Genomic DNA, 19,472 nt, shown 5'->3' with positions numbered 1-19,472 from the left:
TTTATATTTATTATTATTCTCCGGTTTAGAGGAGGAATAGGAGGAAAATTCCAAGCACGGTAGGCAACGTTAAACCAGCACATCGGACTCGATTTGGGTGTTCAGGAGAGCGTGTACCAATCGTTATTACTGGGGTCGTATATGCCCTTTGGAGTTCATAACATAAACCACATCCTTCTGATATTTATAATAAACAGAAATACTTAATTGATAATTACTATCAAAAAATGAGGTAGTGTTGATCCAAGGAACACCATCCTTGTTCTGCATGTATGTACTGTACATACTTGCGGTGGCTAATCATTGTATTTGCGCTACACATACAAACACATAACGCGATCGATCCTCTAAAAACAATGACGACATTCAGTTATAATCGTGTTGAACATATAAATATTTGACTGTTGAAACTGTAACAATACTAACTGTTACTACTCTACTCCTCGAGAGCGGGAGGTTCACAGGTGCAGAACAAGTTGAGATCACCAAAGGTATCATCTACTCTAGCAACTGACGGCCAGAACTTCTTCTCTCGAAGGCTAGCTACGGGATAAGCAGCCTGCTCTCTGGTGTAGGGTCGATCCCAAGTCTCGGCCAAAAGGTCCTGTTGAGGATGGGGGGAGTTCTTGAGGACGTTGTTCTCCCGGGGAATCTTGCCGTCCTCAATCTCCTTGATCTCCTGTCGGATGGAAATCAGAGCATCACAGAATCGGTCAAGCTCTGCTAGAGACTCAGACTCAGTGGGCTCGACCATAAGAGTGTTGGCAACAGGCCAGGACATGGTGGGACCGTGGAAAGAGTAATCCTGGAGACGCTTAGCAATATCAATAGCCTCGATTCCAGACGATGCCTTGAAAGGTCGCATGTCAAGGATGAACTCATGAGCGCACTTGTCTTTGTTGTTGGTGTAGAGAATAGGGTAATGGGGCTCAAGTCGCTTCTTCATGTAGTTGGCGTTAAGGAGAGCGATTTCAGTGGCCTTGAGCAGTCCGGTAGCACCCATCAGCTTAATGTAAGCCCAGGAGATGGGGAGGATAGAAGCAGATCCAAAGGGTGCAGCAGAAACAGGCTGAATTGACTTCTCTGTAGAAAGGCCTGTAACCTCGCTCATCTCAACAACGGGGTGAGCAGGCAAGAAAGGAGCCAGGTGAGACTTGACACCAATAGGGCCCATGCCAGGTCCACCACCGCCGTGGGGGATGCAGAAGGTCTTGTGGAGGTTGAGATGGCACACATCAGCACCCATCTCACCAGGGGAGGTCAGACCGATCTGAGCGTTCATGTTGGCACCGTCCATGTATACCTGTCCGCCATTCTTGTGAACAATATCAATCGCCTCCTTGACACCAGGCTCGAAAACACCGAAAGTGGAAGGATAAGTGACCATGAACGCAGCCAGGTTATCCTTATGCTTCTCAGCCTTGGCAGCAAGATCGACGAGATCAAGCTCACCATCCTTCTTACACTTGACAGCGACAACCTTCATGCCTGACATCACAGCAGAAGCTGGGTTGGTACCGTGAGCAGAGACAGGGATCAGACAGATGTTTCGGTGGCCCTGGCCCTGAGACTCAAGGTAGGCACGGATGACTCGTAGGCCGGTGTACTCACCCTGAGCACCAGAGTTGGGCTGCAGAGACATTCGATCGAAACCGGTAATGTCCGCAAGATCATCCTCAAGCTCGATCAAAAGCTCCTTGTAGCCCTGAGCCTGGTTGAGAGGAACAAAGGGATGAAGCTGGCCAAATTCAGGCCAGGTGATGGGTGCCATCTGAGTGGTGGCGTTAAGCTTCATTGTGCAACTACCCAGAGGAATCATAGCATCGGCGAGAGACAGATCCTTTGACTGAAGATGCTTCATATATCGAAGAAGCTCGGTCTCTGAATGGTACTTGTTGAACACATCGTGCTGCATGTACTTATCAGTTCGCAGCATATCAGAGGGAATACTGTTGGTGACATTATCAGCAGCAGACTCCAAGTCAGCCTCAGAAACGCCAAAAACCGATGCAAGGTTGACAAGATCACCGTGAGTGACGGTCTCATCGAGAGTCAGAGAAACGGTCTTATCGTCAAGCTTGTAAAGGTTGATCTCCTTGGCCTCAGCTGCAGAAATGACCTTGTTGGCATCCTGAACCTGCAGGGTGAGAGTGTCAAAGAAGTGCTTGTTCTCGACCTTAACGCCCTTGGCTTCAACGGCAGTGGCAAGGATGGAGGTGAGCAGGTTGACACGCTCGGCGATCTTCCGAAGGCCCTCAGGTCCATGGTAGATAGCGTAGAATGCGCTCATGTTGGCAAGGAGAGCCTGGGCTGTGCAGATGTTAGAGGTCGCCTTCTCTCTTCGAATGTGTTGCTCACGAGTCTGGAGGGCCAGTCGATAAGCCTCGCCGCCAAGTCGATCACGGGACATGCCAATAAGTCGTCCTGGCATCTTTCGGTGCTGGCCATCGGCAACAGCAAAGTAAGCAGCATGAGGTCCACCGTAACCCATGGGGACACCAAATCGCTGGGAGGTACCGAGAACAATGTCGGCACCGAAATCGGAAGGAGGCTTGAGAAGGGTGAGGGCCAGAAGGTCAGCGGCAACGCACAGCAGGCTACCGTTGCCCTCACCCTTGAGGGTGTCGCTGAGCTTCTGGTAATCGACAATGGAACCGTCCGTGGTTGGGTATTGCACTAGAACACCGCAGACCTGGTCAATAGGGCTCTCAGACTTGCCGTTGGAGAGATCAGACACGTCGACAACCTTGACGTCGACGTCAAGAGCTACACTTCGAGACTGGACAACAGCAATGGTCTGGGGATGAACGTTCTTGTCAACAAGGAAAATGCCTCGCTTGCCCTTGAAAGCGTTGAATGCCATTGTAACGGCCTCCGATGCCGCAGTACCCTCGTCAAGAAGAGAAGCGTTGGCAACTGCCATTCCGGTGAGCTCAGTAATAACGGTCTGGTAGTTCAGGAGTGACTCCAGACGACCCTGACTGATCTCAGGCTGGTAGGGTGTGTATGAGGTGTACCAGAGGGGGTTCTCGAGAACATTTCGCTGGATGACGGGTGGAACAACAGTTCCGACATAGCCCTTTCCGATATAGGACTTGAAGACCTTGTTTTTGGAAGCAATCTCTCCCAACCGGCTGGTCAGCTCAGATTCAGAGAAACCTTGTGTGGGCTTGACAGCAAGAGGTCGCTTGGTCAGAACATTGGGGGGAACGACATCTGACACGAAGCTGTCCATAGCTGACTCGGCAGTAGCGTAATCTAGAGCTCGGAGCATCTTGTTCACATCTGCAGATTCGCTACCAACATGTCGTCGAAGATAAGTGTCCAGAGGTCGTGTTGCTGCTGAAAATGTGGATCCAAATCGGGTTTTTGTGGCCGACAGTCGCAAGATACGACTTGTCCGGTTGAGGGTTCGTAGCATTTTTGTGGTTAGGTTGGCTGAATCTCGCCGTAGAAGGGACTCAGTGTATATATATTTCTTTTAGGTTTGACTCAGTGATTGTGACACAAATCACTGAGTATGATGAAGAGTGACGATAGAGGTGGTTCCATGTTCATGACAAATTAAATCTGTAATGCCAAGTGAGTCAAAGAGAAGGGGGTTCTTGTTATCCTTTGAACAATTGTGATTTAAGGTGAACTTATGATGAGATGAAATCGTGTTGTTCATCATTGCTACACGGCAACTTCTCTCCATCATCTTGTTATCTCCCGAAGTTTATTTCGCATAGGTGTGCAGAACTAAGCTCGGGATCTGTCTGTACACTTTGCAGAACAACCTGACGAATAGTACGTGTCTGAAGCACTGACAAATTCGTATTCGAGTTACGCGGTGATGGAAACATATGTGCCAAAATCAGGTATGATTAATTATAGGGCATTGCGATACGTGGCTCAGATATTTCCCTCCTCCCCTCCTGATTTCAATCTATGGTCGCGCCAATAGCCGCACACAGGCGCACATGGTTCAAGTACCCCAGGAAGAAATGCTGCAGTTGAGTAAATTACAGACAAGCACAACTACAAGCACAGTGTGTACAAAAAAAAAAAGCACAGTACAGGAAATTTCGTAGTTTAGGTTATTGTAGGGGGAGTCGCCGATTGTTTTGTTGGTCAATATTAGTTCGCGATTGTTGGTTGCCTCTTTCTTATTAGTCGATTCCATCTTTTCTGGATTGCGTTCTGTCCGTTTGCTTTGGGTGGATTATTTGTCGAGTGTATCAAAGGCAGCAGTAAGATGTGTGACCACATCACATGGATGTCCTGACCTCGCAGTGTGCTACACCTCTTTTGGTATGGTATGAACTAAATCCATTTCGATTTATCAACAGGTGAACCCTTATCCAGTAAAAAATATGTTCGTGTCTTCACAGGGATGACTTCTACTCGTACTTGTAGTTGGCTACTATATCGTACATGTAGTCCAGTATTAATAAAAAGTTGTCCCTTCAATGCAACCGATGAAAATCATCCAGAGAAAGTCTTACATTAACCTTCGTGGTTGTGGTTGCCTTTGAAGCATTGGACGAACCGCCATGGTAGTGACAATTGATTGTAAATTCGAGGAAATGTGAATCCATAAGACCATGCCTATATCACAAGGAGAATGATAAACTCGAATTTGACATTAACATGCATTCAAATGATAGAATAGCTGTAAGGATAGTTACAACGTACAGTATGTGTAGTGGTTAGGGTTGTATCTATATAAGGCAATTATGTGACACAGTTCCTACAAGTAGAAACGGCACAACTTATTCATGAAATCAGTCGCTCTTCAGGTATGTCTTCGATGAACTTGTTCGTAACATCAGTCAAGCAAAAAACTAACCCTCTAGAGACTACCAACCTAGTAGATATATCCTTACAATGGCGTTACTAATCCGTATGAGTATCCAGTACATACAGTGTACTTGTACCGATACTCATCCTTTCCTTTTTCGTCAGTACGGTACCAAAATCAGAAGTATATCCTCGGAACCTTAATTTGGCTGGACCGAGGATCTGACCTTGCGATCGCTATACAATATTGATCTCAGAAACGAGCCGTATTGTACAATCGGGAATACACCTACTTGTAGCCTTGATGAGTAGCCGCTTTCATTCGGGTGTGGCCTCCTTAGCTAATGCTATCCATTCTATGATAACCCTGTGGGGTTGTGAAGAAGAGTAAACTCGATGAGCCTGGGGACATTCCCACATACAGGTACTGTACAGAATAATGTGTGCAACCTATGTGGTGTCACTGACTGTATGTAATTGGGCTCCTTACCGTGCTTTCCAACCTCTTTCCAATGACAACTATTGCACTGTACCCGGGCCATCGGCCGATCCCGGCATGCATGCCAATGTCATTATTCGCGAAACTTTGTTTCGACCTAGGTCAATTTAAAAATCACTAAGTAGTTTCTGCACAGGTGTAGCTAGAAGTAGGGGTGCGAGTACTTGTGCTTAGCTGACTACGATGGAAGTACAGAGTTGTACTCGTATTGTAGTTAGTTGCCCTGTTCCTTTTGTGGTGCACAGAATTTTTTCGTGTACAAGTTGTACAAGTACAAGTAGGTGCTTGGAACTACAAGTACTGCAGTCTTATGAGCTGAACTGGTGTACAAGTATGTACATGTAGTTGTGTCTTCGTTTACGGATGTTAATCCTCCTCCATATGTCCAGTGCCCCAAGTACAAGTACTTAAGGTACTGTATGTACTTGTACATAGTACATACTGTACTTATAGGAGACATCATACAACAGTACTTGTAGTTTAGCCTCTACAAGTACAGCAATTACCAAGCACCAATCATTATACCCCAGGGTCTTTTGTGTGATTAGAAGTAAACAGATTCGCTGCTTCCCCCCTTTTCACTGACTTGTAATATAGGCGAGTAGCCACGGTTGTGTCAAGACAACCTTATTTATGGGTCTGCCATAGTAGTTCAGGTACAACCCAACACCGGGTAACAGTACAACCCTACCCTTCGCAACTCCGGACTGAGAGTATAAATTAGTATAGCTCAGAAAAAGTTTTCTTTCTACCCAACACTCGTGCTACGAGCACAAGAACGACAACACGGAACACATCAGCCTAGCGACAAAATGGCGTCACCGGACACATACGCAACGATATCCACGTGATACCCAACTCTAGGGGTAGGTGTCTTCCATGTTTTTCATGGAAGATGCCACCCCCTCACACTACGAACAGTGAGTACACAAACACCACGGACAGCATGTGATGATCCAACAAACCAATCAAACTAGAGTATGTGAAGCAATTTATGATCACAACGTTTTTTGCATGTCAGTCTGACTTTTTGATTGCTCTCGCGACATTTCCCATATCAATTACTAACATTAGGACAGAAGATACTGAGATACCTTATCCAAACACAGTCCTACGTGTGATTACACGCTAGCAACACAATGGACGATGACCGGTACCATGGGCTCGTGGCCTATCCGTTGACCTCGACAGAGGTCGATGTATGGACCTAATACCCGGTACACGGCTGCCAAGTGTTCAGCACCGTAGCCATAACGCAGCCGACTGACTCCGACTGTTCCAACTACAAACCAAATGGTAAGTACATCCTGCTATTTGCACACCCATCATATGATGATTACTACTTTAAGTTGGAATTACCGACTGAATGTACTCTTTTCCATGTTAGATAACAAGTTGCTGCTTTACTGATCTGTGAACAGAAATGAAGTCTATCCCTTCAACCACATTACTAACTCCAGGTATGTTTCACGCTCTCATTATTATTTGCAACATGATGAACCATAGCACTGGGCACCGAAAAATAATGAGTGACAAGCTTAAAGAGGGCCTAGAAAACCCTCGTTCACTGACAGAACAATAGCAAATTATTGTGTGTCGGGTGTGCTTTCGAGTTGTTATCACACATGTACTAACCTCAGTTAATACATTCTTCGTTCCAACCCAATTCCTAAACGTGAGTATTTACAGACGTTTCGCTCAGTCCGTCCACCTTATATGATGATTCCCTAGATGACGAGTCAGAATGGGGCTTCCCCTTGACGATACAAACTTTTAATACCATTCATGCCTTCTGAAATGATGGTCTCTTTGAAGATCGTATCAATGCATGAGCTCAACTAACCCAGGTTTATTCCTCGTAGTCATCAGACGACAATGCCTACAACACCCTTAGAATCGGTTAGAATGATGATTTCAGAAAAATGACAAGCATATGTCTGACTCTCAAGTGGAGAAAAATTTTCTTACGTCTGACTAACCGTGATCAACAAATTGGTGAGTATTATTAACTTTGCGACAATTGGATGATGATTTACCACAATCACGACGGTCTACTGTGCCCCGAAAGGGCCTTGATGATAATCTGCCTGTGACTAGGCGTGGAGCTGATATTCTTAGTTATTTGTTCCGTCGTTTGAAATATACTAACCCCAGAGAGTGATGAGTTCGTTACGCGCTGAGACTGGAGATATATATCATAACGCTCATTGAAGTGCAGAACTACTTTGATACGATGTAGTTTGCACAATACAGATGTCCCGTCTACTGAACACTATTACTGTAATTAGTAGTTACTTTTACAAGGTACTCACCAATACGTATTTTTCATACAAGGAGTTGTTCTGCGAGCGTCATACAAACACCTGAAGTACTTGTACTCGTACAGTAGAGCGCAAATATCCAACATGAACTATCTCATGTCTAATTCACGGACTGTACGGGTACATGACACAACGAATAACACCAATATGTACATTACTACGAGTACGATACATACAACGGCACTTCATCATGGTGTTTTTATCAACAGTCATATCCCTATAGCTTACACAGCAGGTTATACAGGGTACTTGTGGGATGAATCCCACGTTCTATTAGTTTACATTTTAACTGTTCTCTCCACCATTTCACCCACACAACCGTTACCTAATTAGACGGTCTCCTCAAAGGCTGACTCGATGGGCTTCTCGAGCAGGGCAGCATGGCCAAGGATGAGGAAACCAGAAGAGCCAACAATCCAAAGCACAGTGCTGATAGGAGAGGCGAAGAATCCAAGGGGAATGGCGACAATCATGAGACCAGTGTAAAGCTGGGAGGAAGTAAGAGTCGTGAAGCCAAGGTTGAGGTCAGATCCTCCAAGAAACGAAATTCCGTACAGACCAAGGAAAACAAAACCGATAACAAACAGCAGCAGCCAGTTGGTGAGGAGAGAATAGAGAGAAAGGAGACCGAAAATGATGGCATAGTTGGTGCTGAAGTATCCCAGGTTGAAGTTGATTCGAGCTTGAGCTTCGCCCCAGGTCGGGGGCTTGGAAATTCGTCGGAAATCGAAGAAGTCGGTGGGGGACTTGAGATTGGCAAATCGGTTCTGGAGATTCGCGCCCTCAGTCTGTGTTAGTCCAAAGCTCAGAAAGCGCAGATCCAGAGAATTCCCTTCGCCTCCATATGCTCGCGGGTGATGGTACCTCAGAGTACTAGAGGCACACCAATGTTTTCAATAACGTGAGACACGTAGGGGTCGCTATCATCGCGCTGGCTCAAGGACGTGTTCGATGGTCGCTCACAGTCGCGCACCCTCTAGACTTCTTCACGTCACTGAGGATTCTCAGGTTTAGCGCCATATGCTTAAGTGCGTCACATTCTGCTTACAACAAAGAGTCGAGCACGGGATGACCATCTTCGTCTCACAGTCCACACAGATTTGGGCAAGCCTCATCACGGTGGATTACGGTCGCGTTGTGAGACAAATTTCAACAGCATTGAACGTACATCAATAACGCTTCCGTTTATTCTCAATACCATCTCTTTTTGAGACTTCGCGATAGTCTCGTATTAATTTCACCATGCCCATCTCCTTGATGATACTCACTCTTAGTCGCTCGAGGTTGAACCGTTCAGACAGGCCAGACAGCTGTAGTTAGTAAAAGTTGGGATGCGAAAACGCAGGGGTCTCATACTTACTGAGCTGGATCCCATAGATGTGATAGCGTCCATTGTTGTTGTTGTTGTTTTCGGTGAACACCAAAGAGCCGGTTCAGTATCAACGAATTTGTGGGAACAGTGTTTTTTTATGCATCCCACACGATAGCCTACGTGTCCGTGTTTGGGTTAGGGTTACGTTTCCGGTATGTGAGTCACGTGATGGACAAACACAACTCTTGCAAGTACAGTACTGTACTTGTACGCGTGCACAGGACATACTGTACGATACCTATTTTGTAGTCTCAGGGGCGATGTATGTCAGGCTGTGAGATTCTCTGTAGAAGTGGCAAAATCTGCATTATCTTCATGACCACCGTGCTAAAAGACAGAAAAATTATGCGACCGCTGCTTTAGACCACGTTCCAATTACTGTACTCGTACAAGTAGAAGTACATACATACTGTACAAGTACATACTACATACTATACTCGTACTTATAAGTACAGTGTAGAATGGCTCTTGTCCAAGCCTCTGGGACGTCCCACTTAATGCTGCTGCTATACAGTATGTATTGTACAATACAAGAACAAAATGATCTTCAATAACTTGTACTTTTTTTTGGTTTTTTATACTTGTACTGTGCGATAGTTGTACGATAGCTACAAGTGTACCAAAGTTGCTACTAAATACTGTACTTCGCGTGCATGAATGGACTGCACGTGGTATGGGATGACTAATATGTTAGTGTTCTTAATATCGGTGCCATCTTCATGGGATTGTAAGCTAAGGGCGTGCCCAGAGAGGTCACTGAAGGGGTAATTCGGAATTATTCTACAAATTTCGTTATAATAGCACAATCATTTATCCCATAAATTTGGTTTGGGTACGGGTTACCCTGTCGTAAACGTCGGCATAATAAATAACTGTACGTTCAAGTACTGTGGCACAACGATAAGAAGAACTTCGTATCGAGCGATAGGAGCCATGGTAACAGATTATGTAGTATACCGATGAGGTGCCATATCGTAGCTCTTCAACATCCTAAAGCCCAAAGCTCTTAAAGCCTCACCTAGTACTTGTTGTTTGAACTTCGGTACATGTACTGGCTCGAATGTCAAAAACACTGTGATGCCTTAAAACCTGTATTTACGCCACCTGCAGTGTTACATAATCAACGACACTTTTCATTATACTTTTAGAGAGCTTGAAGAAGTGCACACCACACCAGTCATCCAACACAACTACTAATCAATTTATTACCTCTCCATCGCAGCATGTCATTTGTATACTACAAATTCAAGTCGCAGAAGGAGCCGTCCAAGGTCGTATTTGACGGCACATCCATCTCTGTGTTTGATCTGAAGCGTGAAATTATCACTTCTAACAAGCTGGACAAATCTGCGGATCAGTTTGATCTAGCTATTGTCAATCCCGATACGAAGGATGAATACAGAGACGACAACGAGCTGATTGCCAGATCTTCTTCCGTACTGGCACGACGACTGCCCTCTCGACCAGGCAAGGGCGAGGCCGCTAGGTACGTCAACGGAGCGCCTCCAGTCACACGCTACAGACGAGACGATCAAGAAGTAGTGCAACCAACATCAGCAACACCAGGATCTACTGGCACTGGAGGAGCCGAAGATGATCTCATCAATGCTATGTTTGCTGCTCAGGGAGAACAGTGGAAGGAAACACAGAAGCAAATGGCCTACCAAACCCCTGTCTACAACCGACCCTCTTCTTCTGGAAAGCCTCTTTCTGCCAACTCCAACAACCCCCAGGCAGCAGCTGCTCAGGCCCAGTATGGAGATACTCCGCCGGAAGGATACATGTGCCATAAGTGCGGTAAGAAGGACCATTTCATTTGGAACTGCCCCACCAACAACGATCCCAACTGGGAGGGAATGCGAATGCGGCGAACCACCGGTATTCCCAAGTCATTTCTCAAGACTATTGCTAAGCCCAACCTCAACGAGGACGATCTTGATGGTAAGTCTGCTGTCTTGATCAATGAGGATGGCGAATATGTGGTGCAGGTAGCAGATCAGAAGTCATGGGAAAAGCAAAAGGCTCGTGCTCGACATGCAGTTGAAGATACCAAGGCTAAACGAAAGGCTGATATCGATCCCGAACTGGTATGCCCTCTAAGCAAGAAACTGTTTGACCACCCGGTCACAACTCCTTGCTGCAAGACCACGTACTCAGAAGATGCCATTCAACAGGCACTGTTGGATGGTGACTTTGTTTGCCCCAAGTGTGGTGCTGAGGAAATTCTGTTGGACCAGCTTCACCCCGACAAGGAAATGGAGAAGAGAGTGAAAGAGCATATTAAGAAAGAGCAAAAGAAGGAAGAGCCCGATGCAAAGCGAACCAAAACCGAGGATGGTTCTGCTGTTTCCCAGGCTGGTTCCTCGGCTCCTCCCAATGCACCAACAGGACCCGCAGGAATGCCCCAGATGCCTTTCATCCCTCCACAGATGATGCCATTCTTCATGAAGCAGATGGAGCAGATGCGAAAGATGGGTATGCCTGTGCCACCAATGCCCAATATGCCCATGGGTGGTGCTTCTGGCGGCCAGACGTTTGTGGCTAACCCCAATGGAGTCACCAATGGCCAGTTCATGGACAAGGGTGCGAGACGACAGCAGATGAACCAGAAGAGAAGATACGATGACCGTCGATGATCTTCAAAACAGCATTGTTTTGTATATTGCATGTAATTTATATGGAGTTTTGGGTTATTCTAGTCAAGGAACCCTTACTTGTTGTAGTGTGTATCAATTATGTGTGGATTGCGATGTTGGTGGGCAAGGGAGGTGGCCTGTGGCCGAGATATAAATATAATATAATCGTGTGCGTGTTTGTTGTGCGTATTTCCTAGTGAACACTAGGGAGCCAGTTGGCTTAGTATGTACGTCAAATGGGATGCCTCCTACAGTGATACCCGCGTCGGTGTGTCAGGAGTTCATACGACCCAATGACCTCGTAATGCGGATATTTCGTATACAGTTGACATACGATACGAATACATACCCGTCCTATACACCATCGGTACGTTCTTGTAACTGTACCATACAGTATGTACTCGTATAACTATGAATACAATTGCAGTGCACCGGTACTTCTTAGCTTCTCCGAACTACAAGTCAATCAATTGTCAAAAATCCCTCACTCGGGGTTGTCTATAATCTATAATACTTCTATAACTTGTTTACTGCTTCTTACCGTCGTTGAATTCGATGACGGCGTACTTGCCAGACCAGCACCAAGACAGAGGGTTGGAGTTGCCCTGCTCGACCCACTCCTTCTCGAGCTGCTTATCCTGACCAGGCTTGAGGCCAACAACAACATCTGCCTTGCAAGTTCGGAAAGACAGAATATGAACATCGTGGACTCCAAGGGGACCGAGTGCGGTGTGGAAAGACGTGTCTCGAGGCCACTCAGCATCACAAGTGAGCTTTCGGTAGTTGAGATCACCCTTGAGGATAACCAGAGCGGAATCCTTGATGTCCTCCCAGACCTGGGAGCCACCATCGATACCCTGAGGATAGATATCCCAGAAGAAGTGGGGGGTGGTCCAGAAGGCTGAGGTTCTGACAGACAGAGAGCCATCATCAAGGTATCCCTGAAGCTTAGAGACAAAGTAGTCAATCTGCTCTCGGCCTTCGGGGAAGAAGGAGGAGTCCTTGAGGTAGTTGATGGTCTTCACAAGATCGATGGGAAGAACATCAGAAACGAACCAGGGGATATTCTTAGGGTGGAGAATGACGTTCTTGGCAAGCTTCGAGTCAAGCAGGAAGAGGACAAGAGACAGGTCGGCATAAAGCTCAAAGCCGGCGTTATCGAGAATAATGTCTACTCGAGAGCCATCGTTCTGCTTAGAGTCAGCGTACAGAACGTCCCAAGCCTTCTCAATGTGGTTGACGAGAATCTTCTCCTCGTTCTTCTTTCGGACATCAGCTCCCTGGAGGTTCTTGATTTCCTCAAGAGACATGGTTGTCAGCAGAGAAAGATCAGTAGCGTTACCCCAGAGAGAGATATCAGAGAACTCCTTGAAGAGCTCCTTGAGGGTGGCCTCGTCAGAGACGCCGTTAAGCTGCTCAGCAAGGGCCTTGTACCGCGTAGCGAGCTCGGAGACACCAGCAGAAGAGGCCTTGAAAGCATCCTCCTTCTGACTGCTGAAGATGTCGTAAGTCTTCCAGTTCTTGGTCTGATCAAAGTAGACCTGGAGCTCTCGGTAGAGGTAGCACTCAACAAAGACCCATCCGCCCTGAAGCCAGGAAGTAGGGTTCTCCTTAAGCAGACGGTTGTAAACGGGGATGTCGTCGGCAACGTTGGGAAGCTCCTTCAGGGGCTTGTCGTGCTCAACATCGTGCTTGAGAGCGGTGATTTGCTCGAGGACCTTCTTGAGCTCATCTCGCTTCTCTCCCTCGGGGGTCTCGGCAATGGTCTTGTGAACATCGTCAATGACACCAGTGAGGATGTGAGGCCATCGATCCCGAGAAGAGGTGTATGCAAAGGAGTTCTTGTCGTTGTTCAGGTAGACCTGAGGGTGCTTGAAATCGGTAGTGGAGACAGTAGACATTTTTTTGTTTCTGTTTAGAGTCAATTGAGCAGTGAGGGTGGGCGGGAGTTGCTCTTTTATATGTGTCGTTTTGGTTACACAGCGCTATAGACCGCACACAGTTTATCCTGATTAACGTTACCTGCGTTGTTGGAAAGGGAACCCTATGACGAAATCTGACGTTGGAGGTGCACGTTGTTTTTGGGTTGACATGAAGACGTTTGGGACGTGTAGGAAGTGAGAGGTGCAACGTGGTAAACAGACAAGATGACACGGACTGGAGTGTTCTTAACAGTAAACCATAGGTACAGTAATCATGAACGTGCCATTTTATTCCCGAAGCGTCACTGACACAGTTAGGGCTTTGTGGGGGGGTTGCATCTGTTGTTTCTAGCACTTGTTGGGCACACCTCAACGAACCGAGGGATTATAAACGTAGACATTTCTGTTAGTTATTGGTATCCAATTGAACGCGTGAACCTGCTCAGTTCCATGGTGCAAAGCAAACCTTGTTATTGGTACAACCGCGGCCACTATTTCACTCACTAACCAACTTCCAGGATTGGGTTCATGGAACAACGTAGAACTTTGGAAAGTCATGTGATTAGCAATGTTACAAGTGTGAGTACAGTACATACTGTCGGTACAAGTGGAGGGTCATTTTTTAACCACAATGTAGAGTCTATACTGTGCCAGTACAGTACTTGTACTGTATTTTTTGGCCTACTGCTGGATCTGTGTTCACAAATGATAGAGCAATACAACCGCGCATCATATACAGGAACTTGTACACTCAATTGCAATAGCATAAACGTAAATCCACCACCACAGGGTGGATACAGTTGGTCATTCTCGCACGCCCTGTCTTTGCTCCTTTTTCAAACAAGAGGCGTATTATTATATACGGTCTTCCTATCTTTCACTCCTCTGTACAAATAACCTTACTGTAGAGTATTCGTAGGTGAGATGCGTGAGTTATATCCACCCACTTCTGAAACTTCGATGTTACTGGTTCACTTTCAGTCAAAACAGAAACCTACTTAACGAGATAGAGCCCTGGAAGAGTGCAAAGTCCCCATTCCAGGTGATAAACTGGATGTGGATGTTCAGAGGAGTCATACAAGTACATACGAGTACATTGTGCAGTCTCCCTGATCTACATGCACAAGTTGAATGACGTCATTAGAGAGAGCCTATGCACAAATACGGAATTAGTGAAACGTGGCATCAAGTGGCCATCACGTGACCCCACGGAATATTTGCAGGACACCGATACCGGCCCATGTGGCTCCTCTCCATTGTACAGAACTTGCATCCAAACAATGATATCAACACAAGCAGCATGCTCACCCTTAGCTCAGGATGCCCGCACCTGGTTAGTTATAATTAGGAGGAGTGCTCACAGAAACGGTCGAGCTCCGACCATCAGCAACAAGTACATGTGATTTGTTGTGGCAGGGTATCGATTGCCCCTCAAAGGGTCTCAACACCGCCCCCCCTTGCATGGTATCTTTGGTGCATGCCACTAAAGATCCGTATGACATAAGCATGTTTTTTTCTTCTTTGAGTTCATGTGGTCCTACTGAAAAATAGAAAAATGTACATACTCAGGAATTGAACCCACGGATAGCCTCGCCCTTACACAATCATGCATAGTCTCAGGAAATATCAAGGCGGACAAGACAACCGGTTCACCATTATCACATAATGTCTCGAACACTGAAGGAGGAATTCCAACACTCATTGGATCTAATCGATACCTTGAAACGATCCAGTCACCCATTTGTCTCCGAAGAGTACCAATTGCAAGTCAAGGAGGTGCTAGAATCACTGGATCAATGCTCTAAAATGATCTCGTCTTTGGGCATCTTCTCAGACAACGAGTCCTGGGAGGACCTAAAAACAAATGAAATCGTTTACCTGACAATCCCTTATCACAAGGCTCTGGCGCTGGAACGGGTACGAGTACAAGGTGCCGAAGATCGCAAAAATCTGGTGTACCACCAAGTCAAGAGTTACAATGACTTTCTCAAATCGCTCGACCATTACGGCCTGCTACCTAAAACACATGCCTCTCGTCTGGAGTCATTTCTGGCGGGCCAGCTAACCATCGAAAACGTCGCATCCAAGGTGAAGGAGCTCTCAGATCAACTGCGACCCACTGACGCCGCCGTTTTCCGAGCTGAGAAGATTGCCAAACACAAGGCCGAGAAGGAACTGGAAGGAAAACTGAATTTGCTTCAGAAAACTGAGGCCAAGCAGAAAGATCCAGATGCGCCGAATGTCGACGAAGATGAAGTCAGAGACTTGAGAAAGGAGGAGCTGAAGCTCTATACTCTGAAATCCTTGAATACACTTGAGATGCTCAGCATGGAGGTTCAAATGCTAGCAAGAGCACCCAGCAGGCCTGAGCCTCCCATCGATCTGATGAGACGTGCGCAGGCTGAACAGGATCAGGATGGGCGAGAGAGACAGATAGAGGACGTGACAGGCTACACTGACAAGCTTGAGAAGAATCCTCTCACTGAGGCAGGTCGACCTATTCTCGATTCAATGGGCAAAATAAACAGACCGTTTAAATTGGTGAGCACTCGTCAGCAGCTACAGAGCAAGGTGCGTGGAACAGGTCAATATCTCCCCACCATGTCTGTTGAGGATTATCTGGAGGAAGAGAAACGACGAGGAGGAATCATCGAAGGAGGAGGAGAAATTCCTTCTACTGAAAAGAGCGACAATGACATGGATGACGAAGCCGCAGACAGGGAAACAATGAAGGCACGGGAATGGGATGAGTTTGTGGAGGCGAACCCCAAGGGTAGTGGAAACACTATGAACATGGGATAGGCGGTATATACAGAGCCATAGAAAATAACTGTACATGACGTGCAAAATATTTTGCAATGGTATTTGCCACCGAGATGCGGTCTGACTGGTTACAAGTACAAGTAATTAGTATGCTGCTGCTTCTTATACATTCTACAGTGTCTGCGAGCAAGATTCGATACAGGGTAATATATATATATATATATCATAAATCAATTTATTCTTCGTTATAGATTACTCCTGGTTCTGCTTCTTTCGAGTATCAAACACCTCAAGAACAGTCTCAGCAGCCTTGACTCCACTGAGGGCCATAGCACCGAAAGTGGGACCCATTCGGTTGGCACCGTCAACCTCAGACAGCTCCATACCACCGACAACCAGGCCGGGGACGATCTCTCGGGTTCGCTTAACAATAGCATCCTCAGCAAGGCCCATGTCAAGACCTCGCATGCCACCTAGCTTCTCAATGGCGTTCATGGAGACAAGTCGCTTGACAGAGAAGGCACCGAATGGGCCGTCATGACCAGTGGTGGAGATGATGATAGGAGCATTGATGGTGTTGGGGTCCATACAGGACTGGTCATCATGGTGCATGGAAACTAGGGTCCAGTTGGTGACGACACCTGCAATTCGAAGGTTGCCCTGGGCATCCTTTCGGGTAATGAGGTCCTCAACGGCAGTAGCGTTGAAGAGCTTAACATTGGGGAACTTGAGCACCTGGCTCATGAGAGTAGAGGTGAAAAGGGCAGCGTGCTTAACAACGACGTAGTCTCCCTCATCTTCGTAAGGGACACCGATCTCTTCAAGGAACTGCTCGGCAGGCTTTCGCATAACCATGGCAGAGAAGAGCTGTCCTCCAAGCCAAGCACCTCCTCCGGGAGCAACACCAGCCTCAACGATGGCAATCTTGAGGTCGGGTCGGCTCTTGGCAAGAACATAGGCAGCAGAGAGACCACAGGAGCCAGCTCCAATGATAACAACATCAGACTCAGCGTACTTGTCAAGATCCTCAAAGTATCGTCGAGTCATAGCTCGAGAGACAGTGGACTCACGGATGGGGGCGAACTTGAAAGACTCCCAAGTGTGCTCATCAGACTTAGTGAGCTTCTGGTTGAACTCATGGACCATATCAAGACCAGTAGCCTGAGAGGAGAGGGGGTGGGCAACGACAGCAGGAGGTGGGGCCATGTTAATTGTAGGTGATATAAGGGGAAGGGTGTGTGGACGTAACAAGGGGATCCAGCCCTGTTTAAATACTTTTACAGCGCAGCCGACAGTATGTGATTTACGGCAGGCCACCAAAAGGGATGCAGTAGAGTTGCGCTAAAGTTCAAAATGAGTCGAGTTAAGCAAAGTCACTGGCTATGGCTTGGACTAAACAATGGCTTGTACGCTGTTTATCTAACAGGGTACTGGTTTAGAACCGACACCATGGCACGCACGGTTTGGAAACAATCCAATTGAAGCACAGTAGTGAATGGTGACTGGTGCCCTAATAGCGGCTAGAGTCTTGGACGGTTGTTGGTAGACATTAAGCTCTAGCCTTACAGTCTAGATCCCCCTCATCCAGAAGTCAACGACAAGATTGATTGGGTTTGCGCATGATAGTAGAAAGAAGCGTTCAATATATGTCAGAGGGCCTCGAAATAGCTCAATTAATGCCAAACTTCAATTCAACATTTCCCCTGTTGAATTTGGGTCACTGCTGTGTCTTTTTCGAGTCGAGCATTGTACGTCTTATCGACGCTCTCCTTCTCAATGTTATCTCCTGCACTGTCTGACTCGCAGCGAGTCGCCCTACTGAGTCGCCCCAATCATGTTGAGTCATTTGTGTGCAGATTTGGTGCGTTGGAGGAGTCATGTCAAAATAGGGTAGCCCCATAGATATCGACTCGAGAGCTCAGAGACAGGTAAAAAAACGTAGAACAGTACCCTAAATCAATCTGATAAGTGCCTTACGGCCTGTTTACACCCCAGAGGTCTTCTGAGCGTTGTCTTTTGTGCCTCTGGCTCTCTCCGCTCTAAACTCTTGAGTCTTCAATTGACTCTATGAAAAGTCTAATTTAGGCACGAACTGTTGACCACAAAGAATCCCCCGGAAAGAAACCAAAGGAATCCCCGGAAATCGTGTAACCTAAGTTCAATATGAATCTAATGCCCAACGTGATGAAACTTACGACTACCCCTCGGTGTCACCTTCTGCCTCCGTCAGTGCGCCGATTGCTATCTCGCGGTGCACACTGAGTGGGTCCCTTGACTCCAATCAAGTGGCTCTCAAAAGTATGTTCTTGCGGCTGCTACAAGAAGCTACAAGTAGCTAATTAGTAGTACGAGTACTTGCAAAGTAGTAAGGACTCAAGACAGTAAGAGTCAGAGTCTGCAATCACAACTCCATAGGTGTGGACGGACCATTTGTGGGTCTTTGTAACCCCAGGCGGCCGAAAATGCACGAGACGAGTCATCCGAGTCATCCGAGTCACACAATTCATAAATAGCTCCGTACAGAGTCACCCGAGTCACTACTGTACAGTAGTTAGCTACAGGATTCCTGTGCATATTTGAAGTGCCAAGATGGTTTTAATGAGTCCCAACGAGCCACCTGCTACTGGTACGGCATATTTAGTCTGCCATGTTAGCCCACTTGTAGCTGCCCGAACCTCAACAGCGTGTACCAATCATGATGTGGAAATCTGTCTTAAAGGTTGTTTCACTGATGATTGCCGTTGTATCCACCCCATTTTTTACGACGTATTGTAGTAGTACTTGTACGAGAGTGGTCTCTTAGATTAATGACACTTCTATAAGTACTGTATGTACATATGAGTACATAAAGAACAGTACATACAGTACACACAGTACTTGTAGTATAGAGGACGGATAGAAATGGGTAGCTTCTTGCTACAAGTACACGTTACGGGTGGCGGAGGCTACATACATACATCTAAGACAACGTATGCTGTAGGAGATGGACGAAGTCGACTCATTGGCCGCAATAGGAGGCATCAGCAAGGAAAGGAACCAATAAAGCTACGTACTTGCTATTTGCTTCTTATTAGAAGAAGTATTAGTCAGGATGCGGAGGTTTTTCTGAACTTAATCGTTGTGAACTTATGGATTGATAACATTACAAGTACAAAAAAGGATTGGACGCTTGGATGT

General features: G+C 46.5%; 7 protein-coding genes across 7 annotated transcripts; 3 read left to right on the top strand and 4 right to left on the bottom strand.

Annotated features, from left to right (window-relative positions):
• Window positions 1-436: 436 nt before the first annotated feature.
• On the bottom strand, window positions 437-3,421 carry YALI1_A09694g (uncharacterized protein; the record flags this gene model as incomplete). Its single annotated transcript, XM_499922.3, has 1 exon — window positions 437-3,421. The coding sequence occupies one exon, from the start codon at window positions 3,419-3,421 to the stop codon at window positions 437-439; it is 2,985 nt and encodes a 994-aa protein (XP_499922.2).
• Window positions 3,422-6,169: 2,748 nt separating this feature from the next.
• On the top strand, window positions 6,170-7,461 carry YALI1_A09654g (uncharacterized protein; the record flags this gene model as incomplete). The annotated part of the gene is made up of 8 exons (XM_068281710.1): window positions 6,170-6,201; window positions 6,356-6,398; window positions 6,541-6,577; window positions 6,742-6,843; window positions 6,922-6,956; window positions 7,129-7,139; window positions 7,200-7,276; window positions 7,436-7,461. 8 exons carry the CDS (start codon window positions 6,170-6,172, stop codon window positions 7,459-7,461), a joined length of 363 nt encoding a protein of 120 aa, XP_068137811.1.
• Window positions 7,462-7,931: 470 nt separating this feature from the next.
• YALI1_A09638g (uncharacterized protein) lies at window positions 7,932-8,995 on the bottom strand (the record flags this gene model as incomplete). The annotated part of the gene is made up of 3 exons (XM_002142950.3): window positions 7,932-8,390; window positions 8,871-8,912; window positions 8,963-8,995. 3 exons carry the CDS (start codon window positions 8,993-8,995, stop codon window positions 7,932-7,934), a joined length of 534 nt encoding a protein of 177 aa, XP_002142986.1.
• Window positions 8,996-10,197: 1,202 nt separating this feature from the next.
• Window positions 10,198-11,610, top strand: YALI1_A09626g (uncharacterized protein; the record flags this gene model as incomplete). The annotated part of the gene is made up of 1 exon (XM_499921.1): window positions 10,198-11,610. The coding sequence occupies one exon, from the start codon at window positions 10,198-10,200 to the stop codon at window positions 11,608-11,610; it is 1,413 nt and encodes a 470-aa protein (XP_499921.1).
• Window positions 11,611-12,137: 527 nt separating this feature from the next.
• YALI1_A09593g (uncharacterized protein) lies at window positions 12,138-13,511 on the bottom strand (the record flags this gene model as incomplete). Its single annotated transcript, XM_499920.3, has 1 exon — window positions 12,138-13,511. The coding sequence occupies one exon, from the start codon at window positions 13,509-13,511 to the stop codon at window positions 12,138-12,140; it is 1,374 nt and encodes a 457-aa protein (XP_499920.2).
• Window positions 13,512-15,197: 1,686 nt separating this feature from the next.
• YALI1_A09576g (uncharacterized protein) lies at window positions 15,198-16,334 on the top strand (the record flags this gene model as incomplete). Its single annotated transcript, XM_499919.3, has 1 exon — window positions 15,198-16,334. The coding sequence occupies one exon, from the start codon at window positions 15,198-15,200 to the stop codon at window positions 16,332-16,334; it is 1,137 nt and encodes a 378-aa protein (XP_499919.2).
• A 213-nt stretch (window positions 16,335-16,547) lies between these two features.
• YALI1_A09553g (uncharacterized protein) lies at window positions 16,548-17,501 on the bottom strand (the record flags this gene model as incomplete). Its single annotated transcript, XM_499918.1, has 1 exon — window positions 16,548-17,501. One exon carries the CDS (start codon window positions 17,499-17,501, stop codon window positions 16,548-16,550), a length of 954 nt encoding a protein of 317 aa, XP_499918.1.
• Window positions 17,502-19,472: the final 1,971 nt, after the last annotated feature.

The sequence above is a fragment of the Yarrowia lipolytica genome, chromosome 1A, assembly GCF_001761485.1.
Source record: "Yarrowia lipolytica chromosome 1A, complete sequence".
Classification (NCBI taxonomy): Eukaryota; Fungi; Ascomycota; class Dipodascomycetes; order Dipodascales; genus Yarrowia; species Yarrowia lipolytica.
The sequence above is the reverse complement of the archived record's forward strand: the minus strand, read 5'-3'. Positions and strand labels throughout refer to the sequence as shown.